This window comes from Misgurnus anguillicaudatus, chromosome 7 (assembly GCF_027580225.2).
Source record: "Misgurnus anguillicaudatus chromosome 7, ASM2758022v2, whole genome shotgun sequence".
Lineage (NCBI taxonomy): Eukaryota > Metazoa > Chordata > Actinopteri > Cypriniformes > Cobitidae > Misgurnus > Misgurnus anguillicaudatus.
In genome coordinates, this window is record NC_073343.2 from 34,738,046 (window position 1) to 34,765,931 (window position 27,886).

The following is a 27,886-nucleotide window of genomic DNA, read 5'->3' on the forward strand; positions in this document are numbered from 1 at the left end:
TGCAATAAAAAGTGGGTAGTTGTGTAAAAACACTGCGTAGTGTAGTAAATAAAGGAAGTGAACGGGAGCAGGTAAAGGAGGAGTCTCGCGTCTGATCCACGTCACGCAGATTTCCACACAGCTGCGGTGCGGTGCGCGGTGTAGAGACGCAGACACGCGGGCACGAGCAGATGAAAAACGCACACACACGGGAACGAGCATATGAAACACGGACACACACACACGGTGGCGAGCTGATGAAGGACGGGCTCAGTCACACCGAGAAACTTCGCGCGTTTGCAGATGGACAGAGTTGAAGACGCGCTGAGGTAAGACACAAAGTCTGTAAACTGTACTAGTTAGTAGTGTTAGTATGTAGTTATGTAAGAAGTTTAGAGGCGTTTATGTCACCCACTGAAAACAACGTGACACATCACAATAACGCTTTCATAAACTCACACAATTACACTGTTGTGCGCGCGAGCGCGATACAAACACACTGGCGACGAGAAAAATGAAGAGACTGAAGTGATTTTTTTATCGGCATTTGTAAAGAGGTTTAATTTGATTTAATAGGTTGTTTATTCACATGAATCACTACAGCTACTTGCTATAGATAAAACACAAGAGTTGAGAGAGTTAACAGACGGAAACAATTACTTAAAATAAGACCTGGACTGTGTTTCCAAATCTACTGAGCTGCCTGCCTCGACTTCAGAGATGTGACACGAGTCACGACACAGCACTCGGTTTAACAGCTAAAACCTTTTCACAACAATCCTGTAACGTTACATTTCGGTACAGTTATGTAAAATAAACTTTGCAGTTGTTCTAACTACTTACTTTAAATAAGAACATGCATTAGAAATGCACACATAAATAAACATTACTGAATGTGTCTGCAGTATATTTTTTATAAAACTGAATAATATGAAGTGTTTTCAACAAGAAATGTTGTGTTGTCATACAATATTACAATGTAGTGGTCCCATTTACTGTACATAAAGTTTTAAAAAATTTAAAGAGGACATTTCACAAGACTTTTTAAGATATCACATTTTTGATGTCCTGAGAGTAAATATGTGAAATTTTAGCTCAAAATACCCCACAGATCATTTATTACAGTATAACATGTTCAAATTGCCTATTTGTAGTTGTGAGCAAAAATGTGCTGTTTATGGGTGTGTCCTTTAAAATGCAAATGAGCGGATCTCTGTACTAAATGGCAGTGCTGTGGTTGGATAGTGCCGATTAAGGGGTGGTATTATCCCCTTCTGACATCACAAGGGGAGCCAAATTTCAATGACCTAATTTTTCACATGCTTGCATAGATTATGGTTTACCAAAACTAAATTACTAACTGGGTTGATCTTTGTCACATTTTCTAGGTTAATAGAAGCACTGGGGACCCAAATATAGCACTTAAACATGGACAAAAGTCAGATTGTCATGATATGTCCCATTTAAATGTATCTCATATTGGTGTGTGTGTGGTGTGTGAATAAGACCAGATTGATGCTGTTATTCAGTTCCTTTGGTTGATTTATGTTTAATAAGCGTCTTTCTCAGTAAATTAAGTTTGTCTACATCAGGCTTCTTGAATCATGGCCGTCTATTGGACTCTTGGCAATAATTCTCACCTACTGCTGATTCAACACAGTGATGAACTGCCAAAAGTTAAGGAAAGACAGGGGAGAGTCTCTTTAGCTTGACTGCTGTAATAGTAACTTTATATTTTTGATTGTAACATAATGTTTTTTGTAGTGCACTTGCATATGAATGTGGTATTATTCAGTACCATGACAGTCTGATAGATAACTATACCATAGTACTTCTGCAGTACTTTTCTATAAGGGATTAAATAAGCATATAGTGTTTGTAAAGGTATTAGTTCAGTCATTGTTGAGTTGCTAGTTATATTTTCCGCTCTATGGTGTAATGTGAAGTTTTTACAGCTCATGGGAGTCAGTGGGTGTGGTTGACTTACAGTAGATATTAACATTCAGATCCTCTACCACTAGGCATTAACAACTTATTATGTTTCATGTAATTGTCCACTGTCCAAGTTTTTATGTTCAAATGTCATATTTTCCTGGAACAGCATCTGCTCAGTTGGAAGTTGAAATACTTAAATGTCCAGAAGTTAATCAGGTTTAGTCTTTTCCTGTGCGTTCTGTAGTTTTGTGTTGTTTTCATTGTAATTTAAATATATATAATTTTATTTCTGCCATAGTTGCCCTGGTCGTATGTTTGAAACAGTTATGTTACAGATATTATATCAAAAGATGCAATTTAGTCAGCAAAGCTGTCTACATTAAAGTCTGATTTATATTTCTGTGTTAAACCTGCAGCGTATTCAGAATATAAAGACTGTACGTTGATGTCACCTCTCGGAAAACTACATACAGTATCAGCTGTGATTGATTAATTTTATTATTTAAGAAGCGATAGAGATCGAAACTTCACAGGCGCACAGTTTTTCGTATCTGTGTGTGATCAGTTATGATATTGTGATGCATGGATATAAATTAAACCCTGATGTAGTTGCTAAACCATTTAACTAACCCAGCATTAAAATTGCCTATTGAAAGCTTCCATCTATTGATTTACTTGTGAAGCTTGTCTAATTATCCAGACACAACATAAATACAGTCATGTGGGCCACCATCAGCAGTGAATGCTGACACTGAAGTTTAATGCAGATTTATAACAGACTCTCAGTTTGATGAATGAACCCTTTACCCTCACACCAACTAAAAGCTATTTGAAAAAAATCTTTTAAATGAATGATATATGAATGACTTGTGTGTGTATATATACAATAAATACGATGGTTTGTATGCACGCACCGTACGCATGCACACACCGTACGCACACACCGCACGAACGCATGCACCGCACCGTGCGCGTACTCTTTGAAAAAAATATTTTAAATGAATGATATATACGATAAATACAATGTATGTATGTACGCACGCACCGTACGCATGCACCGCACGCACGCACCGTACTCACCATACGCACGCACCGCACCATACACGTACTCTTCTTTTAAATGATTTACATATTACTGACTTGTGTATATATACGATAAATAGGATGGTTTATATGTACGCACGCACGTGCACCGTACGCACACTCACGCACCGCACGCACGTTGGCACTGTACGCACCCACGCACCATACGCACGCACACATGGTTTGTATATATGAATACACACACACACACACACACACACACACACACACACACACACACACACACACACACACACACACACCGTACCCACAGTATGCATGCACCGCACGCACCGTACGCACACACCATACGCACGCACAGTTGGCATGCATGTACAAAAATATACACTACTCAACATTTGAAGTGGATCAAAAAAGTTGTCCTAAGACAAGAACTGGTCTGGTATTGTTCAAAATTTTTATAAAAGGGTTTTGATCCAACATTTTTGTCAAAACATGTTTATTATTATGTTATCATGTTATTATTTTGTTTTATGGTGCTACTTAGCTGTATTTTTTAAGTTATGAAGGTTTAAATCAAAACAAAACAACTGCAGTTGAATTGAAATTAATTGGAATGCACAACCAAAAAATCTGATTTCTGAACAATTAAAAAAACGGTGGTTATCTCGTTTTGCAACGAATCTCTTCATATTTCATTTTTCGAATATATCAAGATATTGACAACATTTTTGAGCCTTTTACCTTTTTTCAGAAAATACAGTGAAGAGTCACGGTACATTCACACGTTAAACGCAAACATTAACGCTTCCCATTCACTTTCAATGGGTGATGTCATGTGTTGCCGAACTGAACTGTGGATCCATCGGCCCCGCGTCAGTGCCGTTGCTCGCGGTAGAAGTTGAACATTTCTCAACCTTTCAAGCGGCAACGCATGCGTCAGCCAATAAGATAGCCTTATGCAAATAACGTAGGCAGAGCCAGCCAATTACGTTTATGGAAGACCAGATCATGTGTTGCGGCCACTGTGATTGGCTGTTAGCCACGCTTTAGGCAAGCCTCCTGTCAAGCGTTAAAGCTTTCGCCCCGTGCGAATGTACCGTGACTTAAGACTAGGAGTGGAGATCTTTGCATGCATTTTTTTCTTCTTTTTTTGGCAGCGAAAGACAGTTTAATTTGTTTAATACCAATGACTAATACCTGACTAATAACTTTTTCTTTGCCATTAAAGTGAAATTACTGAACCTAAACACAGATGGTTTTGCATCTGAGCTCTTCATAACTCTTAAAATTTCTGATCTATGACGCTACAGATACGACAGCAGTTTAATGGTGGCTCATGATGATTTTGGGCTTCTGTTGTGCCTTTGTTCAGATTATTGACTGTAACTGTGAATCTTTGTTCTGTTATATTATAAAGAATTTCTGCTGGCAGCAGTATGACACAAACATTGACAGACAGGGTCAATGTTTGTGTCACTTCTGTGTGGTTTGGAAAGTTTTTAAAGGGCACTCTATTGTCTTTATTTGTTTGTGATATTAATTTCTAATTTTAAGACAATAATCATCTTGTATTCATGATGTATCAACTGCTTGACTAGGTGTTATTTATCATGTATAATATATAATAAGTTCATACAATATTAAAGTAACCACAGCAGTGACAGGAATGACGGGTGTTGATTTTAATGAATGGCACTTATTGTCAGTATTCTAAAGGTTTGTGTAGATTTAGTCACAATAGTACTACCTGTGTTTGACAGAGGATTAATATTGAATGAATGGTAAATACTCTACAACTGAGCTCTCGTATTTAACAGGATCTGAAAATGATACCTTTTGTCTCCAAATTCACTCACGTTTTCTCCACCTTACATGGCCACTAGCATGTCTATGTTATTTTTGAAAAGAAAGGAAAGTAAAAAATAAATCCCTCTTTGCATCCTCACTGTCTCTGGCCTTTAGTTAGAGTCTCAGTCCACAGGTAAGGTTCACATAAATATAATTTACTGCCAGCAGTATTAAACAGCTTTCACTGTTCATGACCTAAATACAGTACACATTGTAAAATCATGCAACAACCCTACCAAGTCAACAATCTGCTAATGTCAACAAGCCCAACTTGATAACTTCTTACCCATTCAGTCCTATCTACATGTCAAAGTGAAAATACAGTCAACATCCCTCAGGTTTTATAACGCTTCTCAGGATGTGATAGAGATCCAGGTGGATACCAGGAGAATCATGTTAATATGAAGGGTTTGTTCATTCAATCAAACAGACACAACCTGTGCGCATGCGGCACTTGACAACCTGGGCGCATGCGCCGGTTGACCACCTGTGCGCTTGAGCCTGTTGACAACCTGTGCGCATGCGGCGCTTGACAACCTGTGCGCATGCGGCGCTTGACAACCTGTGCGCATGCGCAGCTTAACAACCTGTGCGCATGCGCCGCTTGACAACCTGTGCGCATGCGCCGCTTGACAACCTAAAGTTTGAGTTTAAGGAACAAAAGTTAACTTATGGTACAGTAGATCTCAGGTGATGTTTTTCCAGCTGTGTACTTGAGTCACAAATTAAAAAGTAATTTTTCTCTTATTAGACTTAAGTGATCCTGCCATCGTCCGGCTCTTGCGCTCGATCACAATGAGTGGAAAAGCCGCCCTCAACAAGGCGGTCTTCACACCGAATGATGAACGGATGCTGGCAGCGGTACAGGTAAAGAGACGGACGAAGAAGAAGATCCCATTCTTGGCTACAGGAGGTCAGGGTGACTACTCAACATTCATTTGTTTATCAGGTAAAGTCTACTGTTTGCTAAGACAGCCATTAAAGTCATTATTGTTGTTGCTTAAATTTAGGGTTTTTAATTTAAACAAACCTATAATCTGATCTTGGTGTCAATCATGACCAATGTGAACGTCATACATCCCATCAAACTGATTGTTGGGAGAGAGTTTTTTTTTACTTTTATTTTTGGAATTTGCATAGTCCACCTTTAATAAAGTAAACACATTTGCAAAAAATATAATTAAAAAAATAATAAAGTTGGTGGTGTTTGTGTCACTAAAAAAAGAAATGTTGGATTTAATTCAAAATATTATGTCAACAGGTTCCGCACAATCTGTTAAAGTAATCCCAACAAACAATAATTTGGTTCATTTTACAAAAGAAGTTTAAGTAAACTTAACAAACCTTACTAGAGTGAACAAATAAAAATTGAGAACATAAAAATGTAATTAATGATGACACAAAATTTGAATAATGCTATTTTATAAACGCCAACCATTTTAATTAAAATTTAAGTCCACTTATTTTTTTATTACAGTATATCAAACATATCATAAACATATTTGAAATGCAAAGTAACATTCCAAACCGTTTGTTTGCTTGTTTGGTTCTAAAATCAGATCATTGACTCATATTTGGCCACTTATTACTTGCGTATCTATCTAATGGGGCTACACTTCTCCAAGAGTGTGCCAGAACAACAATTAACCATAATACACTGCAGAATCCTCAGCCAATGAGATGCAAGTCTGTATTGGTTTTATTAATCTGTTACTTTTATGCAACAATGTTATGTTGGCGGAACAAATAATTTTTAAGTAAAGCTGACAAGACACACTTTTTGTTGAATGTACTAGATTAAATTAAGTTCACTTTGGTAAATAGATTTTTAAAGCTATCACAACATGAAAGAATTAAGTAAAATTGGCAATTGGCATGAAATGTACATAAACACTGTCCTGATTTTTGGGTGGAAACCTTCAGCCAATGGGTGCGATTGAGTGATTTATGCCTGGTTGATGATGAATGGGTAAAAAGCTCCAGCAGAGGGTTTCCAGTTATATAAAATATCATAGAAATGTGTCTAAACAAACAAAAATATTCAGAATACCTTAGCAACATCCTGGCAATCATTCACATCTAACACCAGCAAGTTGTTTAGTTTATAAATGCTTTACACAGCCAACAGTAGTCAGGGTATAAAAGTTTCCTCATTCTGAATGCAGAGTTTTATTACCAGGAACTAATCTGCCTAAAGAAAACTAGTCACTGGATTTACTTGTTTTCCAAGTTAGTGACATCATTTTTAAAATATCTTTGTAAGGCACAGTTTAATTCTGTACAAGCACAGATGGGTTTCTGGATCTAACACAATGAAAATCCCTTAACATGAAATGCAAACAACAACTCTCAAAAAAATATACTGCATTATTTCGGTAGTCCACTTTATACAAGTAACTTAGCAACTACATGTCAACTACCTCTCATTGAAGTATTGGTGTTTTGAGGAAAGTGTTAGCAGATATAAAGCAGACCGTACAGAGCTGTCCAATCCTGCTCCTGGAGGGCTGGTGTCTCTGCAGCTAATCAAACACACCTGATCCAGCTTATCAAGGTCTTATCTAGGCAGATTAAACTTTCAGGCAGGTGTGTTGAGGGAAGTTTCAGTTAAACTCGGAGGGTCGATGTCCTGCAAAGACCGAGTTTGGACACCTCTGGTCTACTAATATTCTTATGGATAGTATTTGAAAAGAAATTGCAATATTACTTATACTTAGTAAAACGTCAACTATCGGAATAATGTGTAACCTCATAAGGCAACAATGATTCAAGTGGGGACGTTTCCTCCCTCGGAATGCCATCAAGAAGTCTCATTCCAGCTGTGAATCATGGTAAAGGAATAAATAATGAGGGGCCGGTTGACCGCCTCAGTCACCACGGGAATAATGAATTCCAAACTACTCAAGAGGAAACTCACACTGTGTGTGTGTGTGTGTGTGTGTGTGTGTGTGTGTTTCTCTAAACTCAGATTCAAAGAAAGTTGTGTCATAGCCCAGGACAGTCCAAAACACGAGTAAATGAACAACAGAAGATCGCTCTGACTTCACTGCCTTTCTAATGCAGACCTGTTATTTGACAAAAACCAGAAGAGATGTCCTGAATATTGGGGAGATCAACACATGATCTTTTTATGGCCAAGATATGTCCAAACTGCCTCACAGATTTATTCGTATTCACGTCTGTAAAATAATTTGCCGCATGAAGTTAAAACAACTTGGTTTTGCGAGTCAATTCAACCTACTATTTTTAAGTTTTGACCTGTGATAAGTTGACTTAAAAAAACAAGTTGAAATGGTTTAACTTTATGTTACTTTACCTTAACCAATTATGTTGATTTGACAAAAATGCTGTCTGTTTTGTATGTGAACGTGAACGAACGTGAACAGCCTTGCAAAGCATAGTTCATTTGACTCGTACACGTGCGCTGATGTTCGACGCATACAAATTGCGACAAATTTCAATACCTCTCATGGCCTACATACTACATAAAGACCTATGTGTACAATGTAAAAAAAAAAAACGGTGGGGCACGTACAATACGTGCGCACTGTTTTGACGAAAATTGGGTTACGCATTTTACGCAGATCCTCACGTACACTTGAAAAATGGACTTTACTTCGTCCTTAATGTGAGACAGTTCAGAGATAAAACACATTCAGTACATTTAAGCTCAAGTCATTGCTGTTTGAGTACAAATTAACCACAGGTATCCTCTCATTATTTGAAAACATTCATTATTTTCTGTAAATGTTTGACACGTTGAATACTCTTTTAATATTAAAACAAAAAGCAAACCCTCGTCCCTACTTCTTCCTATAAACATCTATGATCTGTAGCAGTTGTTGAAACTTTGTAACTTTGCCTTTCTGTAATTGCCTTGTTGCTTTTCATTTTTAGATGTTGTTATTTAATTACTGTGATCAAACTTTACTAGCGCTTCCATCAAGTCAACACAGAACAAATACCCATCTCCCAATTTTGACTTTTGAACGCTCAGATATAAAAGTAACTTTTAGATGTTTTTTTAACATTGTGACATTGAAACACTAAATGATGACTCTGTTTCATCTAAATTCTGACTTCCAGTATCATTCCAAGAATTGCCCTCACCAAATGCTTATTTGGGAGGCAAATAACAAATAGAAAAGCGTCTTTGTCCGGCAGCCATTCTGGAATGTTGGCACAAAAACTCCTGTCCAAACAGCTTTATACAGCATTTTTATGGATGTTTCATTTGTACAGTTCACCTAACCATCACCTCTAGTTTATAATACTGTAGTTTATATATTTTCACGCTAAATCTGTTTCTAGAACACAAGGCCATTTGCTCCTTTGCTAAAGTAGTAAGTTAAGTAAGTAAAGTTAAGTAAGTAAAGTAAGTCCAGGGGATGAAAAAACCCCTAGGATAAAAACCCTCTTGGCTAGTCCAGGGGGAAAACTCCTAGGAGGAGAAAAACCCCTGAGAGAGATGCATATATATTATATAAATATACATATACATATACATACAAATACACACACACACATATATATATATATATACATATATATATATATATATATATATATATATATATATATATATATATATATATATATATATATATATATATATATATATATATATATATATATATATATATATATATATATATATATATATATATATATATATATATATATATATATATATATATATATATATATATATAGGGTATGTGAACGGGTAAGCGAATTAAACTGGTTCCTCTGGTGGTCGTTGGTCACGTATTGGCTGGGCATCACGTTGAAGGACAGTCAGTAGATCAGTGGTGTGATGACCTTCACAGCTGCAGGAACTGGGTCTGTTTGTCTCATTGTCCTCGGAGTCGAGGACGAGACAGGGAATCCTATTAGTGTAGGGGCCGTTCACATGTAATGCAAGTGTCATACATTATTGTGGTTTAAATCAGCTCCGTTCCAGACAGGCTAACTATTGCAGCATAAGTATATTACCCAAATGAGTTATGTGAATGCTTTGTTCTAGACAAACTAACTATTGCGGGATAAGTACATTTACTGGACATTTTATGTGTATGCTTTGTTAAAGAAGAATGTCTTTAGTTTAGATTTAAATTGATCGAAGATATTGATGTATGAATGATGCAGTTCTTCTGTATCAAAATCTGGGTTTGCGTTTTACATCCAACATCATGCTTATATTTAAAGTAAAAATAATATTCACATTTGGCCTTTCTGGCTACAAAAAGATAAATCCTGAGCATGTGCAGTACAAGTATTTGATCAACATTAACATGTGAAACAATATAAACATGATAACTATATGCTAAGGATGGGCATTTTTGTCAATTTTTCATTTTGAGTACACAATAGAGGTGGGGCATGAACAGAGGGTGGGGCCTTTGTGCGATAATCAAAAGATTGAAATTTAAACAATGTTGCAAAGAACAATGTTGACAATATAATGATGGGAAAGTAAACACTGATATATGTGACCACAAAACCAGACCTGTCATATACATATAGCTGAACAGAAAGTTGAGGACAATATTTGTCTAAGAAATCTGGAATTTGAGGGTGCAAAAAATCTAAATATTGAGAAAATCGCCTGTAAAGTTGTCCAAATGAAGTCTTTAGCAACACATAATTATTAATGATGAATGTATTATTGGCCTGCGCAACATATGAATGGTTTTGTGGTCCAGATTTACAAATATAAAATCTTTTAGTGCGAAATCAAACATACTGGATCTGTATACATCTTTATATAAATCACACGTCTAGATCTTTGATATCTGTTGCAAAATTCTCAAAATAAAATGGGAATGATATGTTGAAGAAATCATTGTGGTACAGTAAGTATATACTTTTGAATATAGTATTTTCAGATATTTTACTTTGGCACATGTTTATTTACTTATGTTTATTGTGATGTTTCCTAGTATTGTTCATGCCTTCCCTGTTTTGTCCTTCAGAATTTCTTGTTACATCTTAAACATTTCCAGTGTGAAACTGTGAAGTCTTCAAATACAAGCAATGAGACAATAATGTACAACAACTAATCATGTCTATATCAAACCAAACATGTCTTGCACAATGAAACGTATGACAGTCGCTTTTATGAGGATTTAATGACTGAATGACAAACATGATTAAAACTGTGCTCTGTTGTTATTAACTTGTTTAAAATGCATAAATAATAGTTGTTCATGTTTGTTATAATTAAGCTTACACAGCAATAGCATACAGAAATGCTGTGGTATTATTTCTTGTTGATAGTGTAAAATAAGTGTCCATATGTCTTTAACTTGTCAACTGTATAACTATCAAATCAAACTACACAAATGTATATTTTTGTAATCTTTCTCAGCACAAACAACATTTGCACTTTCACTTTGTCAATGTTTTATTTAGTTAAAAGAGCTTTAAGGGGTTTAAGGAGTGCCCAGATGACAAAAATGAAAGTGAAAGTAAACCAGTAGAGGACACATTGTGTCTTTAAGTTTCAGAAACCTTTACACTCCCCACATACATTAAAAAGAGCAAGAGAAGATACAAAACATACTTACAGCTTGTGTTGTTATATAAGTGTAGATTTAACATTATGGCTTGACATTACAGTTTATAGTTTTTTATATAAAAAGATAACTCATGTATGTATCTATCTATACATCACAGACAGACAAATAGGCAGTGTTTGTGTATTTCCAGCAGTCGAAACGTTTATATTGTGTGATCAAAGGCGCCGTGTCTTTTGTGAAACCCAGATCAAGTTTAAAGTCAGTCCTTGAGATGTCATGATCAAACCAGCAGGACGGTTTATAATCACGATGGCCTGCTGTTGACTCAGAAACATGTAAAGGTTAGATGAGATTATAACAGATGTTTCTCTCTGAGAGAAGGTCACATCTTCATCTGTCCTGCTGAATGACACACCCATCTTCAATAGTCACAAAAACATTTAAATTGATCTCATTCATGAAATAAAGTGACTTTAGTGTGCTCTTGAGCTTTATGGGTCAAAATAAGCACTATTACTAATAGAATTTAGAATAGACTGAATGTGAAGCAGATACTTTGTTTAATGATTTATCGCTCATATGATCTGAATCAAAGTGGCTGTCCCATGTCAAGCTCAAGCACACTTTTAGAATTGAATTCTGTTTATTGGGTTTGATTTTGAGATTGATATAAACTTACATTAGATTTTCTGTCCTGCTGTGAGATACATGAATGTTATGAAAGTTAAGTTGTTTCTGAGGAAAATAATTCTAAGTTGAGTATTAATGACTAGTACTTTAAGGGTCGGTTTCCCGGACAGGGATTAGACTAGTCTTTGACTAAAGTAAATGTAAGAGCTGTCCAAACTGAAAACAACTTGCATATCTTAAAATACATCAATGCCCTTTGTTTTGCCTCAAAATGCACACAAGTAATTTTTTTACTAAGGCATGTTTATTAAAACTATATATCCTAATTAAACTAAGGCCTAGTCCTAGCTTAAACTAATCCCTGTCTGGGAAATCACCTCTATAAGTCATGTAGTATAATCTACATTTAACAGTGTTTATGAGTGAAAGTGAATCAGAAATATATCTTTTGATTCAGAAGTCTTTGTCGTGTGTATAGTAAGGTGCCAAAGAAATGCATTACTCAAGAGATCAGTATTGAATCAACTTAAATCTTCAGCTTTGTAAAGCGATTTCACAGAGGTTTTACCAGAATTATAGTAGTGTAGAAAAGCTGAAGTGGATTTGTAGAAGTGTTTGATGTAAAGCCAAACTCTGAGCAGATCTGAAGAGGGTTCGGCTCTTCCCTGTGGATTTAGAAGAATGATCAGAATGCAGGACATGAAGACATGAGCACACATTAATATTATGTCTACATGTGTTTCATATTAAGAGATTTTGTGTGAGAAATTAAGAGTTAAAGGATTACTCCACTTTCATTAAAAATTCTGATAATTTCATCACCCCCATGTTATCCAACATGTTTATGTCTTTCTTTGTTCAATCAAGAAGATATTTGGATCATGATCCCAAACGAGACATAAGGGGCTTATCTAGCAAAACCATCCTCATTTTCACCCAAAAAGTTCTTTAAAACCACTTCTCATCTTTCACTAGATGTGTGACGCACCCATATGTATTACGTAATTACATTGGGAAGGTCACTCATGATGTATGCGAAACTACACCTCCATTGTTTACAAGTGTGAAGAAAGAGGAGCGGACCGATGTTGTTGTATGTGGAATAATACTAATTAATGTCTTTGTGTCAGTTTATTGTTTAAAATGGGGAGCAAGCGTGCGTTTCACATATGTAACGCGTGACCTTTCCATACGGCGAGCACAAGACAAGAAGTTGTGGATTAAAAGTACTTTTTTGAAAATGACAATGGTTTGGCTAGATAAGACCCTTATGCCTTGGTTGGGATCATTAAGAGTCCTTTTGAAACTGTAAACTGTTGAGGTTTACTAAAGTCCACTATATGGAGAAAAATCCTCAAATGTTTTTCTCAAAAAAATTTATTTCGTCTCGACTGAACAAAGAAAGACCTCAACATCTTGGATGATATGAGGGTAGGTAAATTCTCTTGATTTTTTGTATAAAAATTGCTGTATATTCAGATAAGTACACTGTAAAAATAATTCTGTAGAAATTGCAGCTGGGTTGCCGGTAACTTACCGTAGATTTAAATTTATGTTTTTTACTGGCAACATTTTGTTCAAAGTTAAATGAACATTTAATATTTACAAGTCTTTGTCTTTACAGAATAAAAATAAAAAACAGCATCAAGCAAAACATTCTGGGAAACAAAATCTGAAGCAAAAAACAGAAAAAGGATGATGATGATTTCTGGTTCCCAGAATGCTTTGCATGAGGCTGTTATTGTATAGTTTTATTCTGTAAAGATAAAGACTTGTTAATATTAAAAATGTATTTAACTTTGAACAAGCTCTTGCCAGTAAATAACATAAATTTAAATCTACGGTAAATTACCGGCAACCCAGCTGCAATAACATTGAATTTCTACTGAATTTTTTTACAGTGTAAAAATGGTTGGTAAGATCATCAGTCCGATAGATATAACATAAGTCTTAGATATGTGTGAGCCTGGACCCCCAAAACAGTCATAAGAGTCATTTTTTGAAATTTACATTTATACATTATCTAAATAAATGAGCTTTCCATTGATGTAGATAGGACAACATTTAAGATACGACTATTTGAAAATCTGGAATCTAAAAAAGATCTAAATATTGATAAAATTACATTTAAAGTTGTCCAAATGAAGTCCTTAGCAACACATTTTACTAATGATAAATACATTTTTTAGATATTTAGTAGGAAATGCATAGAATATCTTCATGAAACATGATCTTTACTTAATATCCTAATGATTTAATTTAGCTATTGCTACAAATATACCCGTGCTACTTATGACCATGGTCCAGGGTCACATATTTAATCGACAGAATACTTTACAGACAATATTTTGAACTAAATACATGATATGGACATAACATTAAGATAATTTTACGTAATAATAACGTAGACCTATAGAGCATGTGATGAAACACAATGTTTTGTTGTACATACAATGTGACAGATGAGCAGACATTAAATAAAAGATATAATGTGAATGTATTATAATGAGTGGTCATCTCACAGCTTTTGTATGTCATCATGTGTTATCGTATAGTTTATGTATGATGTATATTGAGGAGCTGTGTCGTGAGCTGTGATAATGTCCTGTGGTGTTTGAAACATCTTCAGTTTTATTTAAACGCTGTGGAAAAAAGCCCTCATTAAAATCTCAGCAGTAAAGAGCAACATAATGTGAAATAAAGTAGTCAGACGGCAGGGTTTCTTATAGACCATTAACTTTACAATCAGAGCAGATCTCTAACCGTATGTTTATATATGGTTTCTAAGATATCAAACTCCTCCATACATCAACACTTTGTGTCTCCTGTTTCATTTAAAGAGCACCTATTTCATTGCTAAAAACAATGTTATTTTGTGTATTAGGTATAATAAAATTTCCACATACCGTGCATTTTTACAGCTCCAGATTTCACTCTCTTCCTGAAACGCACAGATTTGAAAAGCACCGTGTCCCTGATTGGCCAGCTAATCTGTACGTTGTGATTGGTCGGAATACCTCTTATGTCAGCCGGAAATGTGACGCTCATTACCATGTTTAAAAGATTCGCTCACAATGTAATGCTAACAGGAGTTAATTTACAGGCTGTGATTCAGAAGCTGGTGGGATTATGATAATGACGTCAGACTGTTGTAGTCCAGTAAACTCCAGTAAATTATGACGTGAGTTAACATCTCCAACATAAATCTCTTTTATGTTGGAGACGTTAACTCGTGTCATCATTTGCGCTGGGGTTTGTACCTTTTGCATATCGTTAACATTAACTAATACACACTAAAGGAAATGTAAAATCGTGAATCGGAGTTTTTCTTTTTACTGTGACTTTTGGAAAGTGAAAATATGAAAGTAATCCCATAAATATGTTTTCATGCTCTTTTGAGAAAGTTTTGGATTTCTTTGCACTTACCTAAATCATTTATTTTATCTCTGTTTATTGAATGATTAATAACTGAGACTCATCTTAAAGGATAACTCCAAAATGAAAATTGACTGATTATTTACTTTATATCCGATTATATCTTATCCGAGATGTTTATGTAATTTATTCCTGAGGCAAGCATAATCAGCGTTATATTAAATAATATCCTGGCTCTTACATGCTTTTCAATGACATTTGCTTGGGTTCAACTTGTTTCAAATCTCCAAAATGCTCAAATATGATTAGTTTTTCCTCACAAAGCGTCACATTTATTAACTTCCTGGAGTTTTTGTATTATTTAAATGATGGATGAATGAACTTTTTTAAGCTTTGAAATGTTGATCTCCATTCAATGCAATTACAAATTACAAAAAAACCCCAGACAAATATCTGAGAAAACAATCAGTAAACTTTAGTGCTGCCTCACGATTAGTCGCGACTAATCGTTTGCCGAATTCAAGTTTTTGTTTACATAATATATGTTGGTGTACTGTGTATAATAATTATGTATAAATTCAAACACACACATGCATGTATATATTTAAGAAATATTTGCATGTGTATATAAAGTTTTATATTTTTATATAATTTACATTATATATAAATATATATATATAAATATAAATATTTATTATATAAATATATATTTTTCTTTAAATTATACATGCATATGTGTGTTTGAATTTATACATAATTATTATACACAGTACACCAACATATATTATGTAAACAAAAACTTTTATTCTGCAAACGATTAGTCGCGACTAATCGTGAGGCAGCACTAGTAAACTTTCATTTTGGGGTTGGAAAATCCTTTAAAGTTGTGACTGCTAAGAAGCCAATTCAGAAGTGACTTAAACTGCAATTTATTAACGGGCCGCTAGAGACACTACGTCTATACAGTCTATGGTTGTTCCTCAAAATTTGAATCTTTGTCTGATACAGACTCAAACATAAGATTAGTTTGCTTTATGAGCTACTGACATGAGCTGCGCTGTGAAACAGCCAATCAGAGCCGAGCTCAACATTATTATTCATGACCCTTCCAAATAAGGTAATAACAGCCCATTTCAGTTTAGGGACAAGGTTGTAAATGAACATTTAAAACAGTTTCTGTGTAATTTTGCACTTAATAAAGTCACAGACCTTCTATGTAGATGACAGAGAAGAATTTAACAGATTATTTAACAGATTATTACAATGCATTCTTTGGCACCTTTAATCTCCAGATGATTTTGTGTGAGGTTGGTAAATGATAAAGAATTTCTATAGAATGAATACTTTTATAAAGTGTTTTTTTTGGTTAACTTTATCTTGTGTGATAATCATCAGCTGATGATGTCAGTAGATCTCTGGCTGTATTTAACCTGAGAGTTTGTTGATGACGACTTCTGAAGAAGAAACTAAAGTTGGTGTGAAGGACATTTAGAGACACAGAGACCTTAAGTGTGTAATTTAAACTCTATTTTAAGATGTTCTTCATCAGATGAGTCTAATAACATCTTGTTGTTTCCACACAGTGACAGTAAATGAGTTTATTGCTGTGGTGTTTTGTAGTTGTCGTGTTTGTATCATCAGTCTGATGCTGAAGGTCCTGCTGGGTTTATAGTTTGGTTGGAGTTTTTCCACAAACTCTTTCATGTTGATTTATTGGATTGATTTGTCTGATCTGGTCTCGTTGATTATTAGGAGTTTGTGTTGTTCTTCTGAATAAATCTTGATGTGTTGCTGACATCTATGTGCAGACTGTCTTTTCAGAAACTTAAAATGAAACATTTAACATAAAACTTGTGAAAAATGACTTTAATTTGATTGACTGATGATCTCTGAGTGAAACAAGAGGGTCTAATATTATAACTTTATATAGACACTCATGATTGTAAGTATTGACTTGATCAACAGCGATGATGATGAAGATGTTAATGATGATGCGACTCTCTGAGAATCAAAGGGGTCCTGTAGATGTGAAAGTTGTCCTACTGTGAGATCTTACAAGTAGCCTTTAGGAAACAAACTACTGCTGATCTTCAGTAAACGCTGAGAGCTCTCAGAAGATAAAGCCACTGGAGTCCCAAAACTTTGTCCACAAAATCTTTACACTTGCTTATATATTCGTATTTATTTTGAGACCATGAAGTTGTCATGTGTTCATTATTCTATTCAGAGCTGCACTTGTGCTCGATAAATCAGCTTATAAAACGGCTCGTTCTGGTTCTTCATTCTGATTGGTTGAAACGCATTCTAAGCCATGATAAAATACCCCGGTAAACCCACGGTTCAGACCGCATCACAAGTATCACAAGTATGTATTTTGCAGCGATTTTTGTGTGAGCAGCATATCAGTGAACATCCCTGACCACTCGCTGAGTTTCACGTCTTTGTAAATGAAAGTTTAATGCATTTTAGGAAGGATTGTTCCTGTACACCTATAAACCCACTGTAGAGGTGGAGGTGAAACACAAACACCCAAAAGTTCTCGGGGCAGCCGCATATGTCCAAATTTCAGTCAAAACCGTTCTATTTCATCATAAACAATCTGAAAACAGGACTTTAAGTGTAAAATACCCAACTTGTCCTTTAAACACTGACGCATTTACTCAACACAACAGCGTTGTGGTGGATTTAGCGTGACGTGTAAGTTTTGATGGCTCTGAATCTGATCTCTTACTAAAGTTCTTCACAAAAATGGAATTATCTCCGCTATTAAGAGGCGATAACTGATAAGAGAACAAATGAAGGTAGGATGAAACGGTTTTTTTTGTTTGTTTTTGTTTGAAAGCGGATGGACTGTTCTTTCATTTGATATTTTATGTTTATTTAAAGAAGATAATTTTTCTGTAAGGCATTAAACTAAAACTGGGTGGCAACTTAAAAAAAAAAACGCTGACGAGGAAAGAGTTCAGCATGCTTCCAAGCATATTTGATCATCACTTCAACAGTTGCACGATATAAATGTTAATGTATATTTTAGATGAATGTTGATTAATGAAAATAAACACCACAGTCTTTAATCATATTTTCATTGTGTCTTTGCTGCGTCGGTGTTGTTTGTGAACTGCGCTCGGTTGCAGTCACACTTGATTCTGAGGAACTACTTTGTTTGGCGGAAGAGTAATATTTGTACTAATATAATTACAACTTATTTGTGTTTCATTTTGTGAAACCCTGCTATGCATATGAAGTAAACGTTTTATAAACGCAATAAACCCCGCAAAGCAGTGGGGTTACAGTGCATTTTATAACAGCTAAGGGGGTTTTAGGCACTCCGCTTCGCATCGTTGCCCCTTAGCTGTTATAAAATGCACTGGTAACCCCACTGCTTCTTGGGGCTTATTGCTTTATTAAATTTCTTATCATTACCCAAAGTTAAAAGTCTGCTTGAGTATGTTGTTGTGTCTTCTCCAGAAATATTAAGTATTACTGGAATTTGTTGACGTTGTCAGAGTTCCACACGTCCAGATGTAATAGATCAGGATTATTTCAGACAGAACTCATACTGCTGTATTTATGCACGTGTGCTGAAGCATTTGGCCATTTGTGTTTCTTGCTAGACCTTGAAAGCCACATATAATAATTAATCCACAGAAAGATAAACAGATCAAATATCTCAGAGTGGATGTTGATGTTCTTCTCCATGAAAAAATCCTGGTGTTGCACAGCCCTTACCTATGACAAAAGAGAGAAAGAGAAAGAAGGAGAGAGTGAGAGAAATGGGAGTGTTGTAGACAGAGGCCTGAATAAACAGTTTTCATGTGAGATTCCTGTGAAAGAGTTCACTGTGTGCCGGATGTCCTTCACTCCGGGTGTGGTGTTTTCTCTACTGTTTAATAAGGCCATGAGACAGAGCATTTAAACATACCGGTAGATATACTATTAAAAAAACTTTTAAATTTAAGTTTATTTCTTGGTAAATGTTTTAGCTGAAACCTTGGTTCTTGGTTCTTGGTGATTTATAAAATGCAAGTGCACAGGTGCGATATCTGTCAAAAGGAGCTTGTGGAAATTATTTTCCTAACAATCACCTGCTTTTGACTTAAAGGTGCAGTGTAATTTTTAAGAGGATCTCTTGACAGAAATGCAATATAATCTACATAACTATATGAAGAGTTTTGTTGCAACACGAGATAACTCCGTTTTTTAAATTTTTCAAAAATCTAGTTTTTAGGTTGTTCATGCCAACTTATATCAATTCAACTGCAGTTGGTTTGTTTTGATTGAAACCTTCATAACTTAAAAAATACAGCTAAGTAGCACCAATAAACAAAATAATAACATGATAAAATAATAATAATAAACATGTTTTGACAAAAATGTTACGAAACTCTTCATATTATCAGTGTATAAAGACCTTTCATAATGAACTGTTATGTTTTTATTATCTTAGAATGAGCCATTTTTATCTACATACACCGCAGGTCCCATTATATGGAAGTCGCCATTTTGCCCTAAATGGACAAACTGCTCTATAGAGAGTGTTTTGTCACAACGTTGCTTCAGACAATGACATGTTTGTCCTTTGGTGGCTACCGTAGCTTCTTACTTATGGTGCATTCACACGGGGCGTAAGCGTTAACGCTTCTCATTTACTTTTAATGGGTGACGTCATGCGTTGCCAAACTGAATTGTGGATCCGTTGACGCCGCGTCACTGCCGTTGCTTGCGGCAAAAGTTAAACATTTATCAAGCGGCAACATGTGCGTCAGATCGCCTTATGCAAATAACCTAGACAGAGCCAGCCTATTACGTTTATGGAAGACCGGAGCATGTGTAGCAGCCACTTTGATTGGCTGTTGGCCCAGTGTCTTCCATCAAGCGTTAACGCTTCTGGCGCCGATGGTTCTACAATTCAGTTTGGCAACGCATGACGTTACCCATTAAAAGATGAATGGGAAGCGTTAACGCTTACGCCTCGTGTGAACGTACCGTGAATCTGACCTCTAACAAAAGCTCTTCACAAAAATGCAATTACCTCAGCTTTTTGCTCAAAATTATGTATTTTTGGAAAAAAACAACCCATATTTGAAAGATGATTAAAAAAGAAAACAAAGAAAGATAGGATGAAGATTTTTTTTTGTTTAAAAGCTGAGGGTCTGTTCTTTCATTTGATATATTTTTCATTTGATATTAAACTTTTGTAAAAATTATAAAAAATATTGGGGTTGGTTGGCAATTTAAAGAAAAAATGCTGGCGGTGAAAGAGTTAAAGAACTGACACTTGTGGACAAATCTTCTTTACTGTTTCTACTGAAGAATTCATGTTTTTCATTTGGGCTGAACTAACCCTTAAAATATGTAAATTTCTGAATTTCCCCTGATTTTCAGTGACCAATAAGAAACCTACACAAGTTTTCATCACAAAAGTAAAGCAGTTTGAGGGGTCATCTTCATTTGTAAGAAGATCACAGTGGAGCATCAGTCAGCTGAGAGAAGTCAACGCTTTCGACTCCACCCGAGTGAGTCCATGAATACTCTTCTGCATCGGGAAATTACTCTTAGATATTTTGATCCATTTAATAAATTTTTCCCTTAACTTTGTAGGATTGTCCAGAGTTTGACCTGATGTTTGAGAACGGATCAGATCAGTGGACCGCTGGTTCAGCTGGAGAGAAGTCCATGTTTATCCATATCTTACATCACACCTGTCAACGCTACATGTCGGAAAGAAAACCTAATTTTATCAACTGTCAATCAAGAATATTGGAAGGTGAGATGTGTGTTTATGTTCTGTTTAATAACACTAAAATACATCATCTCCTCCTCTCATGTTAAAATGACTTTAATTCTTTATGGGGTACGTGCTGGAGTCGAGCTCCTCCTTTTAAGACTGCGAGCCAGATGCGATAAATATTATCATTTTGTTTTGTTGAAGTTGTGAAACAGCTGATAGTGGTGCTCATTGTCTTTAGTGTTTAGTTTTCAGTGTGGGAAGCAGAACAAAGCATCTCTGTGTGATCAGATGCGCAGATTGTGTCGCCTGGCAGGACTCTGTGAACCGTTTCATTTAAACTTCAGGAAACATCTATACATCTGCCTGCTTGTGAGCCAGAAAGAGATTTACAAACAATCACAATAGAGCTCACAATCTGACTGTATTTCATTTCTGAGTTCATTTGATGAAATCTGTTTGTAAATGCAACTTTGTAATATAATATAATATAATATAATATAATATAATATAATATAATATAATATAATATAATATAATATAATATAATATAATATAATATAATATAATATAATATAATATAATATAATATAATATATTATACAACAGTTCTTTCTGGTTCTCAAATCTGATTGGCTAAGAGCTATGCGATATTGTACTGATAACGGCACTGTAACCGCTTCACCTTTCGTATCTTTCCGCCACCTAGTGAATGGAGGTCCTAAACAGGCTCATCTCTGAATGGAAAAACACAGACGCCCTGTTTTTAAACACTCTCCGTGTGTCTCATTAGTTTACTAGCTCATAAATCAGTCTGTGAATCCCCAATCAGAAGTTATTATTCCGTCAAAGATCAGCGCTCTTGGATGTTACGTTAAAATTAATGGGATTAATGTCTTGTCACATCATGTGGACGATTAACACTTGGAAAGAGGAATATAAACACTCGTTTTTCTGGAGCTATATCTCTTATCAGAACGCGAAAACACCGTGAAACTGCAGGTAAGCACCGCAGCTTTTAAATGTGGACATTGATCATTAACTTTATTGTGACGTGACTATTAAAACATGTTATGAGATATCGCCACTGATATATTTATAAGCAGCATGCAAAAACATCTCTCTGACACTTATAAAAAAACGTTTTATATAATACTGACAAGAACAAAGTTTAATAATAATAATCGAGTGCTCGTATCACGTTAAGAATAAATGAGAAAGCAATAGTAACGTTATATAAGTAGTTTTATCCACTTTTACCTCGCGCCAAAACAATAACAACACAAAAGACACTAAATATGAATAAGAAAACAAGTAATAGTTTGATCATGACACCAAATACTGCTGATTTGATCTCATTTTGACCATCAAAAACAAACAAGACAAATATCAGAGCCAGGGTATCTCTGTCAGAGATGTAGCCCAGAGAGGGCGGTGGTCAGCGGGGCGAGTGAACACTGACGTCCGCTCATGCTTTGGTTCTCATTCGTACCGAATCTCACTAAGCAAACGTTCAAACAGGCGCTATCTTTACTAATCGACTGCAGATTTAAATATAATACATATACATTCTCGACTGAACTAATCTTAAAACTACACTTTGTGACCAAGAAACGGTAATATAAAGAAACGGCTTTTCCGTCCATTGAGTTGTTATGAGCTTCAAAGCAGCCGAAAGTTTTACCTGTCAATCTGTCCGCCCTCAAATCCGTGGCGGAAGAAGTAGCTCTCAAACAAAGAGGCTTTTAAAATTACTCCGTTGTTGTTTTCTAGTTTTCGTTTTTCAAACGTGTGCCGTCGAACTGTTGTATAAAAGCAATATCGCTCTCGGAGTCGTGTGATATAGCTCTATATCATCACGGCTGTGATTGCCTCCGGCACTCGGCCTGCGGCCTCGTGCCTCTGGCCTAATCACAGCCGTGATGATATAGAGCTATATCACACTCCTCCTTGAGCGATATTGCTTAAATATAATATAATATAATATAATATAATATAATATAATATAATATAATATAATATAATATAATATAATATAATATAATATAATATAATATAATATAATATAATATAATATAATATAACAATTTCAGTGTTTAAGCAGGGTGTCTATAGTTAACTAATGAATTACATCAACATATTTTATCAAAGAATGATGATGATGATGATGAGTCCTAGAAGATGAATGAAGTTTCTGCTGAAGAAGATGTGACCCCTCCGTCCACTCCAGTTTAAGTCTCACACCAGTGCAAAACAAATAATGTGACGCTGCTCAGGTGTGGGACAAAAACTATGGGAGACAACAGCACTCGATCAGCTTTATTCTGCATAAAACAACGTCTCACATTTGATCAAATCTGACGAACCTCAGATCTGTGTGTGATAAATAACATGTTGCATGCAAGACATGTGTTCTGTCTTTAGCACTGCATGAAGTGGGGAAATGTTTGAGTACTCTCTTGTGCACAATTGACATTCTGTAGATATTAGTGATAATAAAACCCACAGAGATCTAAAACGCCTTCAAATGCATATTTACCACTCAAATTAAGACTACATATATAACCTGATATATCTGGTATAACACTACAGATCATATCATATATTTAACTTCATGAAAAACGTGCAGTTTAGTAAGGCATAAATAGAGTAGCTTGTAAAGAATCTAATAAAAGTGGTGCAGCTGTGTATAAGATTATATGAAAAGATCAACACTAAAAAACCTACAAACACTTTAGATTTATTAACAACAGCAGTAAACACTGCTCAGTCAAATATGCACATGAATTTTACTGGCAACTTTTATATACAAATGTACAAAAGCAGATGGCTTTAAAGAATTACAAAATTATATTCAACCTTTGTACAAGTAACAGAAACAGCTGTCTTATCCGACCGCCACCACTGAATTATATATATACATTTGTTGATAGGTGTTGACATCGAGCCCTGCAGACAGTGTTTACTTTATCTGGGTGTTTCTGACTGACACCTCCTTTTAGTCCCCTTCTGAAGATCACCGAGTATTATAATGATAAAAGAAAGCTTCATATAAACAGCTCATATTCTCGTGATTTGTCAAGAAGATAAATAAAACCAATAATTCACTTAGTGCCCCCTCCCTGTAGTGTGATGTCATTAATATTAATCATCCATTCACTGATGCTTTGACTCAGAGATTCAATTATCATGTTTTTTAATAGTTTTATTTTTTGGGTAATACAAGAATTAGCCTGCAGCCATTAAAGGTGCAGTGTGTAATTTTTAGAAGGCTCTTTTGACAGAAACGCAAAATAATATACAAAACTACACTAGTCAACATTCGAAGTGGATCAAAACCTTTAATAAAAGTTTACATAAAACCAATTCCTAATACCCATTCTTGCCTTAGGACAACTGTGATAAACTTTTTTTTGATCCACTTCAAATGTTGACTAGTATATATTTTCAGGGGTGTATAAAGACCTTTTTAATTGAACCATTATGTTTTTATTACCTTGGAATGAGACGTTTTATCTACATACACCGAGGGTCCCCTTACGTGGAAGTCGCCATTTTGTGCCGGCACGTTTCTACAGAAGGCAAACTTTTTTTACTAAGTTGTCTCCGACGATGACATGTTTGTCCGGTGGCGGCTACCGTAGCTTCTCTATGCGTTTCAAAAGCGAGAGGTGAGTTGTGGACTGAGCCGTTGGTTGCAATTCACAACCTCACCACTAGATGCCACTAAAATTTACACACTGCACCTTTAACAAATAACAACAAAAAAAATTTGTTTTACATTTAAACCAGTAAAACAGGACACCATGAAGAAGTTGGGTAAAAAATTGGGTATGATTGCATTTAGGCAAATATCTAAACCAGCTGAATGAATGCCAGGACACTGTAACAGTTCTCATAAACATGATGCTTAAGGTCTATAAATGACACATTATAGTCTTTAATATCATAATTATTTTAAATAATCATTTGAAAAATATGGAAATAAATTATATATATAGACTGTAATTAACCCCCTCATGTCATAAATATCTGTATGGTGTCTGGGTCTCATTTTAATTTCAATCTTGTGTAAAAGATTTACTACATGTTGATATTGTTGTGTATGAAGCTGATTTCGCAATAATTTCTATAGACGAGCTTTAGAAAGAAGTAAAGCATGAATGAATGAATGAATGTTGAGCCAAACAGTTGGACCTGGAATCTATATATTCTTGTCGTAATGCGCGCGCGCACACACACACACACACACACACACACACACACACACACGCGCGCGCACACACACATGCACACACACGCAATAAATGCAGCTTGACAACTTGGTTTTGCAAGTTAATTCAACTTACTATTTTAAGTTTGGGCTTGTGAAAGTTGACATAACTTATAAAATGAAGTTGAAATTGTTTAAGTAATATTAAAATATGTTGGATTTATCAAAAATGCTGCATGTTTTATTACAGTGCCGTCTGAAGAGTTTCATGTTCATCACTGCTTACAGTCTTATATCATTTACTCATGAATCTGGCTGCAGATGTTTGGATCAAATAATCCAAAATACCAAGAAAGTACCATCCCAATTTCAGTTTTTTATCTTTTGTAACACAAGACGTGGTAGAGATGTTGTCTCCAGTGCCGTGGCACAAACTGAACCCAATACAAGCTTGCACAAGCCCATAACTGTGGTGAATATGAACAACAATGACAATGAGACGCTGAACCTTTATATACTGAAATGTATCTTCTGTTTCCAAATATTCCCTGTGCGCCATCTAGTGGATAAAATTGGCACTTCAGTACAAAAATACTGTATCAGTTTTATGTATGAGCTTCAGCCTAAACTTAACCTAACAACATAAACCCGGCATGCCTATAAAGTAGTCATAATACAAATGTCATCAAAAAAAAGAAACTACATGTGCCTACAAGTCAGTTTGAAAAGATTTAGTCATTTTTAAAGCAAAACTAATGTTCATGGTGATGCTTGTTAAAGATCATGCAAACTAAAAGAAGACACCTATTACAAAATAAAATCTTGTGTGCACGAGTAAGTTGAGTATAAGTTGATGTGTTGTTTTGTGTGATGATGTAGGTAACAGTGTTCTTCACAGCGCCACTGCCAGTGTAAGCAGTGCCGTACAGAAGGCCAGTCAGGCTCTGAATGAACGCGGTGAGAGACTGGGACGCGTCGAGGAGAAGACGGGCGAGATGATGAACAGCGCACAACATTTCGCTGACACTGCACACAAGGTCAGTCATATCTGTGAAATATAAAGAGGCATTTGTGTTGATGTGGTGTCATCCTGCATGAATGAGAAGAAACTGCACATGCGCTTAAACTCTCAACAACATTATAATCAGACACAAGACAGTTTAAGATTGACACATTGGATAAACTCACAGATTGTGAGTGACAGATATTATAGTTGTGAAAGAGTTTCACAGGATATTTTATGTGGTCCTGTGTGTGCTGTAAAGAAAGGTTTAAAAAGAAACATTAACAGGTCTGTCTTGCTCTCACAATTGAAAACTATTGTTAGTCTTCCTGAGAAGTTTTTACAATAATGTACTTTATTTATGGGCCCAAATATAGGAGGAACAAAATGCAAGTGCACGTTTTACTGAATTTGGGCGCTGTTTAGCTATCACGAAAAAGATAAATGCTTGGTACTGGATCAACTGATGTCATTTCAATTTTTAAGGGTTTACTTAAAGGTGCCGTGTGTACATTTTTGTGGCATCTAGTGGTGAGATTTTGCATTGCAACCAACGACTCAGTCCACTGCTCACCTCTTGCATTTGAAACGCATAGAGAAGCTACGTTAGCTGCCACCGGACAAACATGTCATCGTCGGAGACAACTTAGTAAAAAGGTTTGTCCGTTAAAGGCTTCTGTGGAAACATGGCGGCACAAACTGGCGACTTCCATGTAAGGGGACCCTCGTTGTATGTAGATAAAAACATCTCATTCTGAGGTAATAAACACATAACTGTTCATTATGAAAGGTCTTTATACACCACTGATAATGTAGTTTTGTATATTATTTTGCATTTCTGTCAAATGATCCTTCTAAAAATTACACACTGCACCTTTAAATCTCGTATTAACATTGAATATGCCTACTTTAAACTGATTGATGACCTGGACACTTTCAGGGGTATAAATGTCTTTGTGAAGTTGGGAGTGATGGCTGTTTACAAATTTACGGGTGACATATTTTCCTGCTGGTACATATAGATCTTATATGGATTATTTATTTCTCTCTCTCTCTCTCCAGCTCGCCATGAAGCACAAGTGTTAAGATGTTTTGGGATCTTTATGGGAAACTGGTACTTATTCTCTGTCAGAGACGTTCAGTGGATTTGCATAAACAGATGAGAACGTTGAACGTCACACAAAAACATCTTTCCCTGTTAACGCAGGATTTCTCTTCTAGTTCATTTTAACATAATACGAGTTTTAATAATTGACATCACAAAATCATTTTAGTGTGCAATTTTTTTGTAAAAAAAATCTAACAGTGAATCTCTAAACCTAAAACTTTATCTTACCTTCTTTATTTTGTTTTTTTGTTGTCATAAATAAAAATGTTTTGATAATTTTATATTATTATCTGAATAAACTGACCTTCTTAATGGATCATTTGAATATGTAGTGAATCTTGCACAAGCTGAGCTGTTGAAATATCTGCACATCACCTCAGAGATCTTAAAGCTTCAGTTTCACAGATGTCCGGTTCATACTCTCTCCAACATACAGTGTATATACATTGGGGTCCAAAAGTTTGAGACCACATTAAAAAGTCTTGCGTCAGCTGGATTC

The 27,886-nt window shown here is 35.4% G+C and overlaps 1 protein-coding gene across 1 annotated transcript; it reads left to right on the forward strand.

Annotated features, from left to right (window-relative positions):
* Window positions 1-131: 131 nt before the first annotated feature.
* On the forward strand, window positions 132-27,886 carry stxbp6 (syntaxin binding protein 6 (amisyn)). The gene is made up of 6 exons (XM_055172439.2): window positions 132-308; window positions 5,561-5,758; window positions 20,721-20,851; window positions 20,937-21,102; window positions 26,156-26,313; window positions 27,342-27,886. Exons 2-6 carry the CDS (start codon window positions 5,605-5,607, stop codon window positions 27,363-27,365), a joined length of 633 nt encoding a protein of 210 aa, XP_055028414.2. The 5' UTR covers window positions 132-308; window positions 5,561-5,604; the 3' UTR covers window positions 27,366-27,886.

Coding starts and splice junctions, on each gene's coding strand:
- stxbp6 (XM_055172439.2), top strand. CDS start 5,605: ATGAGTGGAAAAGCCGCCCTCAACAAGGCGGTCTTCACACCGAATGAT. Junction 5,759..20,720: donor AACATTCATTTGTTTATCAG/GTAAAGTCTACT, acceptor CCTGATTTTCAG/TGACCAATAAGAAACCTACA. Junction 26,314..27,341: donor TCGCTGACACTGCACACAAG/GTCAGTCATATC, acceptor CTCTCTCTCCAG/CTCGCCATGAAGCACAAGTG.